A 15,272-nucleotide genomic window follows, 5' to 3' on the forward strand; every position below is an offset into this window, starting at 1 on the left:
ACCCTCCCTCCTCCCCCTCTTCCACTAAGGACTGGATCTAGGGCTGAGGACACCACTGCAGGGTACATAAATGTGGTGTCCCTTGTTCAACATATATTCAAAATTGGTTTATAGGAGAGGTTGAATCTGCAGGAAGGAAGAGTGGAGAAGGCCACTGAGGGTAGCTTAATCTCTTCGCCACTGTCTGGAACAAATCAGCTTTGGGCCAACTTTCATATCCCATCCAGCTACATAAAAGCCTCACAATCAACCAGGGCCACACTCCTTAGAAGGAGTTTTCTATCATAAGTAGTTCATCAAAGAATGCCTCCCAACCTCACAAATATCTCCTGAGATGTATTCTAACATCCCCTTACTTCCACCTTATAATGTTTCCAGTGAGACAGACTGCCCACGTGGCCACCCCTTAGCCTGTTTCTCCCTGTTGATTTTGGTGCCCTTGAGGATCGCATTGGGCATTTAGCCTATGTCCACTGAACGTGGCTACACTGGGGCTGTACTTAGGACACTTCTAGATTGATTATACCAAACACTTGTACAAGGCAAGTAATAGCCTTCACAACGTCAAATCTTACGTGAACAAGATCCTTCCAAGCAGGAGAGACCAGAATAGTATGAAACCAGTTATCTCAGATGATTAAGAAGGCTTTACCCAGCCTACGTCCCTTCATTTGTCACACGTCATTAAGATAAAAATATCTGCTCTACCATTCAAATTGCATCTTAAAGTGTACCTTGTGTGAGTATTTTGGCATTTCTCTTGAATTATTTCAGCAACTGAGGGGCAGTAATCTTTGAGTTTTCCAATAACCTCCTGGAGTTTCTTCCAACTCCCTTCACTGCTCTCAGCTTCATCTTGAAGAGTCTAGGAGGACAGAGCAGGAATGTCAGTTGCAAAACAGCCTGGCCTCGTCCAAAGAAGGCAGCAGCTGGTCAACACTTGCCGCTATACCACAATAATGTTAACACTCAAACTTTAATAGGACAGGGATAAATTACCAGAAATGTGAAGAAGAAAACTGAGAAGGCATTCTTTCATGGGGCTAGCACTTGAAATAGCATACTTAAAAAAAAAAAAACACCCCAAACCCAAACCTTTAAATTGTGAAATAATATGGACATGAAAGATGAAGAAAAATTCACAGTATACTTGTACCAAGTTTCACTCATTTGGTTCATGTCATTCATTTTGAAATTTCAAGTTATACTTTTGATGCTGCTGTTTAAAATACTGTTTCGTGTTTCTCTGTGGAGAACATAATAGTAATTGTGTTCATTTCTGTGCTTCCTTCCATTGGAGATTTTCTGCCAATAATGCATTGTGCCAAGATCTGGTTAATATACCTGAAGGTTCTGCACCTGGCACCTCAAGGCCTCTAATGATAAAACCACAGGTTTGCTGTGTTCCATGCAGTACCAGAATCGAATCGTCATCATATTCACTTCATCATAGAGTTTATCATAAGTCTTCCACTCCTGTAAAACAGACTGCATGGAGGTCTTGAGCTCATTGACCTATACAAAAAGTAGAAACATATTTAGGAAATCATCGACAAGAGGCTCTCTCATCTTTTTTGTTTCCCCCTCCTAAGGACTCTACCACCGTATCCAATTTTGGCATTTTAATTTGAGAGTGGAGCTTCAGTGATTCACTGAAGGTGAGAAGGGTGGGTCAATGAACAAGAAATATCAAAGAAGGCTACGTTTTAGAGTAGCTGAATGGAAAAGAGCCCTGAGACCAGAGCCCCCAGCACAGAGAGTTCAGCCTACAGAGGGACAGCCCAGGGAAAAAACACTGATTGAGGAATCAGAATCTCAGAATATACATTTCAGGGACACCCTATTAGCTTTCTGACCTTGGGCAAGTTATTTAATCCTTGAGTCTATTTCTTCCTCCACAAAACAGATATAATAAATGAAAACATAAAGAAAATAGTGTCTGTGAAAATGCTCTGAAAACTGTAAAGCATCATAAATGTAAAGTGTCAACCTGTGTTACCCGGCACTTAAGTCTGGTTACTACTGGAGAGCAAGCAAAACTTGGAGAGCATCATGCTTGGCCAAAATGATGGGCAAGTGCAAAGCAGGAGGAAATGCAATGGTGGCCATATTTTATTCTTTAATGTGTTTTGATAACTATGAAAGGTTGAAAATTGAAGCATTTAAATGATCTCTGACACAATCGAGAATATACAAGTATATAAATCTTTATATATTATGTAAAGAACACTTATATCTCAACAATAAAAAGACAACCAAACTCAAAAATGGACAAAGGATTGAACAGCCATCTCTCTAAAGAATATATACAAATGGCCAATAAGCATATGAAAAGACACTCAACATCCACAGTCATTAGAGAAATAGAAATCAAAACCATGAGATACCCCTTCACAACCACCAGGATGGCTATAATCAAAGTTGGATAATAACTAGTACCGGCGAGACTATGGAAAAATGGGAATGCTCATACACTGCTGATGGAAGTGCAAAGTGGTGCAGCTTCTGTAGAAAAGTTTGGCAGTCCCTCAAGAACTTAAATACTGTATAGAGTTACCATATGACCCACTAATTCTACTCTTAGGTATATGCCCAAGAGAACTGAAAGCATATGTTCACAAAAAAACCTATACACACACATTCCCAGCAGTGTAGGAGGGTTTTAATGTCTCCATATCCTTGTCAACACTTGTTACTGTCTGTCTTTTTATTGCAGCTATCCTCCTGCAGCCTGTGAGCATCTTGAGGGTAAGAACCATTTATTTTCTTATCATTGCACCCTTGGCAGTGAGCACAGTGCCTCACAAAAGATATGTTAACAAATGACTCACACAGATATATATGTTAAGCTCACCCCTACTTTTCTGCCTGAGTCCTGGGGGAAGAATGAGGCTGAGGGTCACCTATGGATTTCATTTACATGGGTTATTCCCAATTCTCCCTTGGAACAAATGGTTGAATGTAGATTTTAGTAGATGACAAATAATCCACAATAAAGACTCTCTGGGAAACATGGACACACCTATAATAGGTTAGTATTTACAATTTCTCCCTCCATTTGTGGGGAAATGTCAAAGTTGCAGTGTCTGAGGATGCCTGCCCTTTGTCTTTTGGTGTTCTTCCTCCCAGAAGGGGTAAATGCAGACTTTGACATGCCTTTCATACAATTACCAGACGTCTTCCACAGTCTTCTACGCTTTCTCCTCACCACATGCTGTTTCTCCCCACCTCTGGAGTTTTCCCTAGGCTGACCATGCTTCTAGCTTAATAGAGGCTACATGCGATAGGATCACGCCCTCCCTGAGGCATCTCCCTGGGTGTGGGGAATCTGAGCTGCTTCTTCATAACTGCTCCTGTATATCTGGCCAAGAAACAACGCCAGATGCTCTGCTGGGTTTGGGGTTGGGGGTGGAGACATTTTTGTGTGTGTGAGTACATTAGACAAAACAAAGATAACCAGGTGGACTTCTAGCTTGCCAAGGATGTGGGAATTTGGTGACTTTGCCTCTGAGTATCAAGTGAAGGAAAAAAATGAGAGATCTGAAATGTTTTTCTCTACTTCACTTCAGTAGTTTTCACAGCAACTTTTCAGTTTTTGGTATGGAGCGAGTGTCCATTATCAAACAAGAAATAAGGTAAAAGAAGGATACGTGGAGAGAAATAGTACGCTGTAAATGAATTCTAGTACCTGGTTGATAACACTGTTTTTCTTTTGAAATAACTCATCAATTCTAGATGCTGTATCTTCCAGCAATGGCATTGTCCCACTCTCTGAAGTCAGGTAACTTTGTCTCAATTCATCCAATGCTTTGGATTTAACTGCAAGTTGATTTTCTATATCCTGGAAGGGCAAGAGGAAAAGGTTTTCATATGCACAATATTACAAAACAATTAATAAGGGGTAAGAGGTAGGAGTCTGCACTTTTCAAGTAATAATGCCAATAGAGTATATAATTTAATAACATTACACAGAAGACATTTTAATCATATCACACTCTCAATTCAATTTTTACAGTGAAATTTTGTAATATGAATTTACAATATTACAATATGAGGTTTTACAATACTTTCCATTATTACATGGCTCTAGATTTTAGAAGCGTCTAGGTAGCAAGTCCTTATCATCATGGTATAGTAGAAAGAGTCTAGGAGATATAGTTTCCATTCCACGTCTGCCCTGTACTGGCTGTTGGACCAAGCGTTAAGTCATCAAACTGCCAAGTCTGCATTTTCCCATCTGGAAAATAGTGATGACATCCCAGGCCTGAGTAACTTAGCACTCAGGTGAAAGCAGGGCGGCCGGCTGGGGGTGCTAGAGCACTGAGCTTCCAGTCAGGAGGTGGCTGTAAACACTCTAAAAGGGAAATGGCTAGTGGGTAGTTAGAAACAGGATACGACCATCTGAAAAGATCTCTTATGGAGGTGTTGCTGCCCATATACTATATCCAGTATCATTCTGTAACCTTCTAAGTAGAACAGGGGTCTGAGCCGACTTTCCAGCCCCAACAGTGAGAAGCTCCATGCCTTTCTGTAGGCGGTGCAGAACCCACGTAACCTGTGCCGTCTACAGCTCTGGGACAGTGGAACTGCTCTCAACAGGAGTGACACAATCAGGGCGGTGGGGAGGGAGGAGTAAACGCACGTTTGGGTAAGGGCACCTCAAAGACCAAGTGACCTGGCAAATGATGACTGAACGAAAAAAGGGCACAGCCAACATGCTCCAGCCCAAATGGGATTTAGACAGTGGTTCTGAGGGAAAAGTAGTCCTTTGAGAACACATTACACAGTAGGTAAAATAAAACCATTTTCCTCTGAAGAAACAGAAAGAAATACTAAAACTCATGGAGGCTTCAGAGTAATTTTGTAAATAGTGGAGAAATTAATAAAAACACAAAAACTGGAAAACATCAAAATCAAAATTCCCGTGGAACTTTTTTTTTTGTCTGCACCGTGCGGCTTGTGAGATCCTAGTTCCCCAACCAGGGACTGAACCCAGGCCATAGCAGTGAAAGCACTGAATCCTAACCACTGGACTGCCAGGGAACTCCCAACATTTTTTTCTTAGGAGTAGCATTCAAATCTCTTAAGAACTACCATAACCATGAAAATACTTCTGTTTATCATTTAAAAACAGCATTTTGCAGTTCTGTAAAACACATGGACACATCTATTTTATAGAAGAGAGTTAAGTAGCTGGGGGCTTTGAGGAGAACCCTCAGAAACTACAGCAGCTTGCCCTGCTCCCTGGGGCAGGCGTGGTAACTAACAGCCTGACCAAGCCACACTGGACAGGTGCTGTGTGTCTTCTCACCTGACAATCCAGGAGTGTCTTCTGCACCGAGACCACACTTTCAGGTTTCTGTAAAGTGTTCAGTCTCTCCTCTTGTGCCTCCATCCAGTTGTTCAGAATCTGTATTTTGTTTTCATTCTCAGTGATACTTTCCAAAAGTTGTTCTAATTGTTGTATCTACCAGTTATGAATAAGAAAATAAAACTTTCTTATTTTAAACCACATGTTTAAAATGTAAATGTCGTGATATGTTATTTTTAATAGGATAATTTTGTTTCTTCTCAGATTTCTAACGTTTTGCACAAGATTTCCCAAAAACTTTTGGAATAAAGATTCATAAGTCAGGAAATATGAATTATTTTCTCCTTTTTAAAAAAAATCTAACATTTGAAATGAAAGCTAACCTGATAAGAAAGCTGGCTGTTCTGGAGTTCCACAATATCTGTACAAAACAAAATCATGTTGCTAACACTCAATATTTTTTCATTGCATCATCTATTGATATATGTAAAGCTTAAGAAATTTTTTCCCCCCAGACTCTCTTCATTAGACTCACTTAAAAACTGTCAATATAAAGAATATCACAAATAATGCATCAATTTAATAAAGTAATATTTTTTAAATGTCTGTGATTCTTCTCATTTTTAATGCTTACAAGGTTTATTAGAGGTTACAATCATAGTATATATAATGTTTTATACTTCTTTTCATATGCCATAGGCGCTTTCTGTCATGACTTGCTGTCCAGTATTTCATCAAATGGACACTATATAATTTGATTAGTTATTTCTCTCGAGTTGGAAATTCAGGCAGTCTACATTTTTCACCCGAATAAATAATGTTGAATTGAACACTTGGTGCACATATCTTTTCCTTTTTGAAGGACTGTCTACTTAAAATAAATGTAAAAGAAGTGGACTGCTGGGTTAAGAGATAAGATGATTATTATGGTTCTTGAAATTTTCTGAATGCTTTCCAAAAGGCTATGTGAGCCATTATCTGCAATGTTTGAATGTGAAAGCCTTGGGCTTTTATCTTTATCTTAAGTTTTTCTAATTTAGTAAGTGTATAATGTTATTAATGTTTATTTCAAATGTCTGACAATTAAAGTGGTAACCTTTCCATATTTATTTGCCAATTATAATTTTCTCTTTTGTGAATTATCTGCTCATGTTCTTTGTCCATCAAATCTTAATTGTATGAATCTATTTGTATGCATTCTCCACACAATAAAGAAATCAACCGATTTTCACTATTGTATATAAATATTAAATATTTTCCCAAGAATAAGTGTGCTTAATCTTTTCGGTCATGGAATGAAAAGCCACCAAGAAGCCATATACATTTTTCTTCCTTTTTATAATCTTTCTAAAGCTGAAATAGCTTTGCTGCTTTTTAACATCTACTTTCACAGAAAATGTCGAAACTTCTGACCATTTAGTAGCCTCATGTAATACTCGACATCTTCTTAAATAACATTTCTCCTCTTCACTTGCCTAAGTCAATTTCCTACTAAGAAATCGCAAAGAAATATAAAAACTATTTCCAACTCTTATATGCACCAATGGAGGACAGGATTTAAAAGGGGCTAGAATTGAGATGATTACTAGGTTTAACTGTAAGTAAACCAGACAAATGTCTTTTTGTTTTTTTTAATTAATTATTTTTGGCCACTCCATGCAGCATGCAGGATATTAGTTCCCCGACCAGGGATTGAACCCATGCCCCCTGCAGTGGAGTGTGGAGTCTTAACCACTGGACCAACAGGGAGGTCCCACAAATGTCTTTTAAAATTTTTCAGAAAGTGGTATTTTGCAAAGGCTAAATCATACATCAAGCTGTGACCATGAGCTCACCTTTCCATTCAGTGTTCCATGGACCCGGTGCCATTGGCGGTTCATCTCTCCGAGATGCTCTGCAAACTCTGTTCTCTCATAGCGCTTACTTTCCACATCACAGGTGCTTAACTGAAGTACTGACTGGTTAACAAAGTCAACTATCCATTGTTTATAGTCCATTTCCATTCTAAACTCCTAAAATGAACAAAGAAAACAAAATTAAACCACCAAAGCCTGAATTGAAGCAGATGAACTGGACCTCTCCTTTGGTGCACTGTAGGGGGCGCCAGGCTCCCACCCAGTAATCAAGAGGCACCTGTCTGGAGCTATGTTCTACCCTCCCCCAACCCCACCACGCATCTGCTTTATTTGAGTGGAGAGTCTTTTGGGGAATTACACATTCCTGGGAACAGAGAGACTCACCGCTTTCAAACAGACTGAAAAGTCAAAGATGGTACCATGTATGGTAGTTGCATCATAGGAACCAAAATCAAGACCCAGAGTCTGACAAAGGATTCCTTTGAGAGGCTTCCCGAGAGCTCCACTGGAATTCAGAGCCATCCTGTGGGCTCATGGAAATGACAGGATGGGAAGTCTGAAGTTAAGACTCTCCCAGAGAACCCAGGACACCTTTAAGGAGCTCTGCCAGTTTAGGGAGCTTCTCTTCCTCTGCGGACCGTCTAGGCCTCCCCGTTTGGATGACTTTAAGTTCTAGAGCAATCCTAAACCCTCCCAGGGCCACGCATGTTTCTGTTAAGGCTGATACTTGTTGGGTTTATTCTGGCAAGTTCCAGCACCTCCATAGCAGACATCCAAGGGTAAAACTATGTGCTAGGTTACTAGGGCCTGTGAGAAAAATACACATAGGCCCTCTACAGACTGTACTACTCACTGAAGTTAGGATGGGATAGGATATAAAAAGGAAATCCTTGCTAATACCATGCTTTGTGATTAAGCCATTCATCTTCTGCCTACCAGAGGCTACATCCATTAGCCTATGAGGTCTTGGAAAGCAATGACCGGAGTCTTCATTCATCTTTGTGTTCCTAGTGGCGAACACCTTGCCTGGCACACAATAAGTGTTTGTGCGTGGCTTGTTAAATGTTAGTTAAATCTACTTGAAATCAAATATCGTGGAGAAGGCCACATCCCTATCTATTTGTAGAAGGATATCAACTTTTCCTTACGTATTCTCTTATCCAAAGAACATTTACTTAACACCTATTGGATGCCAGGTGTTGGGCTAGGTGTGCTGTTTCAGGGAGGTAAAGGAGGAGTCCCTGCTCTCAAGAAGCTAAGTCAAGGTGGGGAGATAGGCAAGTAAGAAAATAATTATAATACCGGGTGACACGAACTATTGATAGCACCATGGAGACACCTAATCCTGGAAAGTAAACCGATCTGGCTGGGAGAGTCAGGGTAGATTTCCAAATGAGGAGATACTTGAACTGACTCTTGAAGGATGACTAAGAAGATTCCTACAGCTAAAAGCAGGACACTGGAATTCCAGGCCAAAGGTACAGCACGTACAAAAGCAAAAGCACGAGCAAGAGAGCGCCAGGGGCGGTGGAGGGACTGCAAAGGATTTGGTTCAGGCAGAGTCCAGGGTTTATGTGGGGAAATGAAGAGCCAGAGCCAGTTAAAAGCTTGGATTCTGTCCTGTGGTGATGGGCGCTACCAAAGGAAACTGGGCAGAATAAGAGCAAGTATACTAACTCCTCTCTCTAGAATCATCCACCATCCCATTCCCCACCCTTAGAATTAGTTTTTCTAAATAATATCCTCCATGCCTCTTTGTTCAGTATTTCCCTTCCAACTGACTTGCCTTCTTTATTTAATGAAAAGGCTTCTGGCTTTTTTGTATAATTACCTTGTACTTGTGAAGAAGATTTTTAACTTGAGATGCAGAACTCAGTGAATGCTCAGAGTCTTCATCTGCAGTTTGATGTTCCACATTGTTCATCCAGTTAATCATTTCTGTTATTGCTTTACGAGATGGCAATTTCTCCATCTGAAGCTGCAAAATCAAAATATTTCCATTTAATTACCTGCAGTTAACAAAATGAATCAGGGCATCACTTAAGATAATATCTGGTTTGATAAAAGGTCTTGCCACATAATTATGCAGGTTACTCACAAAAACAAACCCAGCATTCAAGCTCAGAATAAGTGACCCCAAAACAATGACAATGACCTTCACATAAACTAACACAGTGGTGCAGATAAACTGGGAAATAAAGTAATTAAGCCTGATTTCTCTCTTAAGAAAGATTCCACTGGAGGAGAGTCCAGTAATTAAGACCTATATTCAGTGGTGCCAGAGAAAAGATAGGTGGTGTCAATGAAAATTACTGAGTCAGAGAAATGATTTTAAAAGAGTTGTGAGCTAACAAGTGAATGCTAATTCAAATGTTGGGTTTTTAACTACTTACCTGGTGAAGTTTTTCTTGGATGTCAGGAAGTTGAGTTATGAGCATTGTCCACTTTTGTTCAAACTGTGCTAAAGAAGCTCTCAGTGTCGCCGTATCAGCTTCTTTCAGGTGAAGAAGTTGGTTCCCAGTACTTAGAACTGCAGTTTTCAAGGAGGACTTTTCATCAAGTTCCTTTGAAAACTCCTAAAAGGAAACAGTTTCAAAGTTTAGAAACTTTTAAAATTTAAATGTGTCATGGAAGGACTTCCCTGGTGGCGCAGTGGTTAAGAATCCGCCTGCCAATGCAGGGGACATGGGTTCAAACCCTGGCCTGGGAAGATCCCACATGCCGCAGAGCAACTAAGCCCATGCACCGCAACTACTGAGCCTGCGCTCTAGAGCCCATGAGCCACAACTACTGAGCCCGCGTGCCACAACTACTGAAGCCCGTGCGCCTAGAGCCTGTGTTCCGCAACAAGAGAAACCACCGCAATGAGGAGCCCGCGCACCGCAATGAAGAGTAGCCCCCGCTCACCGCAACTAGAGAAAGCCCACGCCCAGCAACGAAGACCCAACACAGCCAAAAAAATAAATAAACAGATAAATATAAATAATAAATAAATAAGGCATGGAGTAACTAAGAGTCAGAATAACTGGTTAGAGTCCAAAACTAAATAAATGAATTTAATTCAAATAGTAAATATTTATATGTGTATGTATGCATGTGTATATGTGCTCACATGTGAGCACGCGCGCACACACACACACACACACACACATTTTTCCTGCTAAGTGTCAGGCACTGTTCCAGGCATTTGATATATGGTGGGGAACAAAAGAGATGGAGTTCCTGCCCCTTGAGTGGCTTATAATCTAATGGATTAATATTTTTTAAAATAGACAAATCATCATTTCAACTATAAAAAGAAAATACGGAACACAGCACTACGTTCATTTTTTTTTAAAGTTCATATTAAATGAACTAAACACAACAAATTTTTAACTAAAATATCTGAAATCTTTCCTGGTACTTACAGGGTTTTTCCCAGTATATTTAAAAAATATTTATATTTTAATAGCAAAGTGAGTAATCATAGCTACAAAATACGAAAAATGGAGAAAAGACTAAGGGAAAAGACGAAAAGGTCTCAAAGTATAATTTATATCACAAAATTAATACTTTCTTTTCTTCAAAAAAAACTCCTTAAAACAACAGTACAATAACATTTTAGTAGAAACATCAATTCTGTATATAACAATTTAAAACCATGTATTTATTAGCTAACATTTATGAATTAATAATCCTGTGAGGTTTTAGGGGGCAGGTAGGGGAGTTATTTTCTGCACTTGTAAAACATGCCCCATGTCAGGGCAAGTTTTAAATATATATATATTTTATAGTGTCAATTTAAAATATACTTTATCATTATTATAAGCATATACATCAATAGTATAAACAAATAGTTCTAAGTTTGAAGAATGCAGCTGCTATTAGCCCAAGTTTTACCCCTTATCTACAAATGATTATGGAAACTATCACACCAACTCTCCTAATTTTCCCCCGATATTTTTTTCTAACCAACAATTACCTGAGCATATTGTATTACAACTTACAAAAAAATTGTTTATGTTGCTTCTGATTGTGTCCAAGTCCTGAGACACATTGAGGGACTGCTCTTTCCAGTAGTTCAGAGTTTGCTGAGAAGATTCCAACCACTTGGTTAACTGATCTGAATCTCTGTTATAACTAATAGGAGCAAAGTGGGAGAGAAAGGAAATTAGAAACGATTGCATCCCCCGTATATTTTCTTCTGTTTCACCATTTATTTTCTTGTGTTGACCAATCCTATTACTCAGAAAAATCATGATTTTTTTAAAGAATTATACCCTGTTTAATCCCAGGTCCCAAATCTGATGCTCCTGTCATTTTCTACGACTCTATAATGACGAATCAAGAACAAAGAGGCATTTTAAAGTCTAAAATAGTCTTTTAAAAGTTTATTACAGCTATACAAAAGTAAACCCACAGGCAAGGACAGAAATTATTTTTATTCATCAAACGTCCTCTATAGATTTGTATACAGTAAAAATATAATCAGCATTGGTATAAGTTGTATAATAGCGAATTGCTATTGGCTGGATGCCAATATATTTATCTGATGGAATGAAAATATCCAAGCAAAATGCGGTCCCTCTTGTAACTTCTAAACTTCTCTAGGTTAAGACAGCCTCCCTAAGAGGTGGGAAAGAGAATGAGGTTAAGTGTTCTATGTTTTCTATCTTCTTCAAGGGTTTCAAGAATGAAGTAAGCGAAAGACAAATACCATATGATATCACTTATATGTGGAATCTAAAATATGATAAAAATGAACTTAGTCACAATATAGAAACAGACTCACAGACATAGAAAACAAACTTATGGCCACCAAAGGGGAAAGGGATGGGGAGGGATAAATTAGGAGTTTGAGATTAACAAATACATACTACTATATATAAAATAGATAAACAACAAGGTCCTGCTATAAAGCACACAGAACTATATTCAGTATCCTATTAAACCACAATGGAAAAGAATATGAAAAAGAATATATGTATTATATATATATATGACTGAATATATATTACTGAACATGTATTATGAATCACTTTGCTATATACACCAGAAACTAACACAACATTGTAAATCAAGTATACTTCAAAACAAAATAAAAAAAAATTTTTTTTAACGATTTGATCAGTTAAAGCAAAAAAATTCTTTGAAGAACTGAAAAGAATTTTTCAAACTATTCCATTAGCTAAAATTATTTTTAAGATTTAAAAAAATTTGGGGGGCTTCCCTGGTGGCGCAGTGGTTGAGAGTCCGCCTGCCGATGCAGGGGACACGGGTTCGTGCCCCGGTCCGGGAAGATCCCACATGCCACGGAGCGGCTGGGCCCGTGAGCCGTGGCCGCTGGGCCTGCGCGTCCGGAGCCTGTGCTCCGCAACGGGAGAGGCCACAGCAGTGAGAGGCCTGCGTACCGAAAAAAAAAAAATTTGGAAAAGTGTAGGAAAGAGCAACATCATGGCATAAAGGTAACGTGTATAATTTTATAACATAATTCCTAGTTTCCACAGGAGTGATTACACATTATCCTGAGTCTTGCAAACTAGCATCAGAGACTCTAGTTCCCATTTAGCCTGGAAGAGGGACTCAACTGCTTTAGACTGTCAAAAACTGTACAACAGGGGGATGGCATGTAAAATCTGGTTGACTGCAGAATCCCTCTGAGGTCTTTTTCTGATGCCAATCAATCCCTAAGAAACCACACCTGAGCAGATGCTTGAGAAGCGTTTGCAGTCTGTGTAGTTCATGATCAATTTTTTTGTTTAGGGACAACCACTGCTCTTCCAGTTTTGCAATCTGGCCCTCTAGTTCGGGACAGCTCACGGAGACCACCAGCTGTTTGCCTTCATTCACAGTCTGGTAAAGCCGGGCATGCTTCTCATCGATGTTTCTTTTTATTTGCTAATAAAATAAAGTCATAGAATGAATGATTTAAAAATTAAATCAGCCAGTCAATTCACAAATACTTCATGAAAAACCTACAGTAGAGGCTACTGAAGAAACAGTAACACTTTCCAAACCCTCAAGACTCTTGCAGTCTGGCTGAACAAACATGATAAATGGATTATTAATTATCTTCCACAATGAGAGTGTCCAATGCATTTCTACTGCACAGATTATACATGCAATATAAAATGAAGATTCACAGATTTAGATCTGATCGTTACTTCTTTCACCTAGAAACTAGGTGATGGTCTACAGGGCACACTGAGCTTGCAGAGAGGTTTTGTGTGACCTAAAGCTTATTCTGAAAATCAAGAAATTTTACATAGAAATCAAGATTTCCTGTGACTCAGGGAAAACAGGAAGCTCCAGCAAGCTCCTTTGGAAGAGGTTGTTCTCCTGGGTTCTCCTCCACCACTGTCCCCACCAGCCCTCCCACTGTCCACCCAGTCAGTGACCCTTATTTCCATTCTCCTGCCTGGGCACCTGGAAGCATTTTACATTGCGGCCTAGGTATGAAGGGGATCAATAAGAAAACATTTCTTTATCATCTTTTAGACCCAAACAGTAAGGGGGAAAGCTCATTTTGAGAGTCTTCTGGATATCAGGATTCAGGAGGGAGAAAAGAAGAGGATTTTAGAAGAATAAATGAAAACAACACATTGCTAATTCAACCTCATGAAAAAAAAAAATTCTTCAGAACTGTGAATGCAATGACCCCCTGAAGAGAACTCTGTCTAAAGGCAATTATCTTCTGTAGTTGGGTTCAGCTAATGACACATACCCCGACTGCTACTTAAATTTAATCTTAAAAAATAAATTATGATCAAAACAGAACATTTGCTATTTTCCAATTAACTTAAGCTTTTTAAAAAATTAATTAAAAAGTCTACCTCCAATGCCCTTTCCACCACTCCTAGCTGCAACTCCTTCTGCCTGCCCAAGTCCACAGGCTAGAATAAAATGTCCAACATAAATTTAAAAAAAAGGTTCTAATTTTCTAAGCCTTCAGTGTGAGACACTTCATCTTAAGAGCATCTCTGAAAAGTTTTTTTTTTTTTTTCAAAATATCTTTTGTTACAGTTACATGGAAATGCTATTGTTTCATGGGTTGCCCTCATATATGAGAAGTTTTAATTTTCCCATTTTATACACGGGAGTCAGACTGCACTGGTCACTCGGTCAGTGAGGTGTCAACTGGCAGTGGAACACGGCTTGTTCGACACCAGAGGCCATGCAACGGACTGACCCTACATTCCCGGCCCACAGACGTCCCCTGATCAAGATACACACAAACCTCTCCATGACGCAGAAGACGATAATGACCTAAGGAACGCTATCAGTGAGATGTGCTTTACTAGATATCTGTCTTCTTTCAGTCTGGCAAATGTATTTAAAAGTCTTAGAACAATTATTTTGATTTTTAAAATATTTCTAACTTAACAGAATCACAGGTTATAGTTTAAGGTATATAGCTACTCTTGGGGAAATAATCAGGCTTCTATCAGGTTGGCTAATATGAACTGTTTCTTAATATATAATAAGGTTTAAAACCGATCTGTTTTCAGCTGCATTCTTTCAGCTGTTCAGGTGGTACCTTCTGCACCCCTAGGCTAACAAAGAATTGAAGAGCAGCTTCCCGCCCCCATAAGACTCAGCTTTATCTGAGTTCAACTCAATATGACAAGATGGCAAAGATATCCATGGCAGCTTTCAAGACACCTAGAGAGCATAACTACAGCATTCCAGCCTCTGAAAAATGTTCCTTACAGGAGCTTAAGTGCCTCCAAGGAATGGTGGGACCCTGCCAAGTATTCCATGCTTTCTTCTTCCATTCGGTCTGGTCTGGCAACAAACCTGCCTTTGAAGTTTTAAAGTTGATATATGATAGCAACCTCTAGCTGCACAACTCAGATTCTGACCACATACATTCTAAAGTTAAAACTAAGTATTTTCAGTTTCTGCAGAAAATATTTAAAACTTGTTTTTATCTGTTGGTCATGTTCTTAATACCATTTGAAAACCATTTTAAGGTTTTATCTTTTCTATGGCATTGAAATTTGAGACACAGAGACTTTGATAATAACAATACCAAACATTACACAAGAAAAAATTTCAAGTTTGAAGTCTCTTTATAACGCTGGTGGCAGGTAACAGATTATTGTTTGTCTCATAGGCTATGTCCA

The 15,272-nt window shown here is 39.1% G+C and overlaps 1 protein-coding gene across 2 annotated transcripts in view; it reads right to left on the reverse strand.

Moving 5' to 3' along the window:
* Positions 1–15,272, reverse strand: part of SYNE2 (spectrin repeat containing nuclear envelope protein 2) — a 307,891-nt gene that overhangs the window by 66,096 nt on the left and 226,523 nt on the right. For both annotated transcript variants that reach the window (XM_067733714.1, XM_067733724.1), the window contains 9 exons: positions 12,848–13,044; positions 11,154–11,286; positions 9,561–9,743; positions 8,999–9,145; positions 7,147–7,323; positions 5,312–5,467; positions 3,689–3,841; positions 1,345–1,515; positions 735–865 (listed from right to left, as the gene is read on the reverse strand). In XM_067733714.1, coding sequence (XP_067589815.1) covers positions 735–865; positions 1,345–1,515; positions 3,689–3,841; positions 5,312–5,467; positions 7,147–7,323; positions 8,999–9,145; positions 9,561–9,743; positions 11,154–11,286; positions 12,848–13,044 — 1,448 coding nt within the window. The remainder of the gene's footprint in view (positions 1–734; positions 866–1,344; positions 1,516–3,688; positions 3,842–5,311; positions 5,468–7,146; positions 7,324–8,998; positions 9,146–9,560; positions 9,744–11,153; positions 11,287–12,847; positions 13,045–15,272) is intronic.

The sequence above is a fragment of the Pseudorca crassidens genome, chromosome 1, assembly GCF_039906515.1.
Source record: "Pseudorca crassidens isolate mPseCra1 chromosome 1, mPseCra1.hap1, whole genome shotgun sequence".
In the NCBI taxonomy this organism is placed as follows: domain Eukaryota; kingdom Metazoa; phylum Chordata; class Mammalia; order Artiodactyla; family Delphinidae; genus Pseudorca; species Pseudorca crassidens.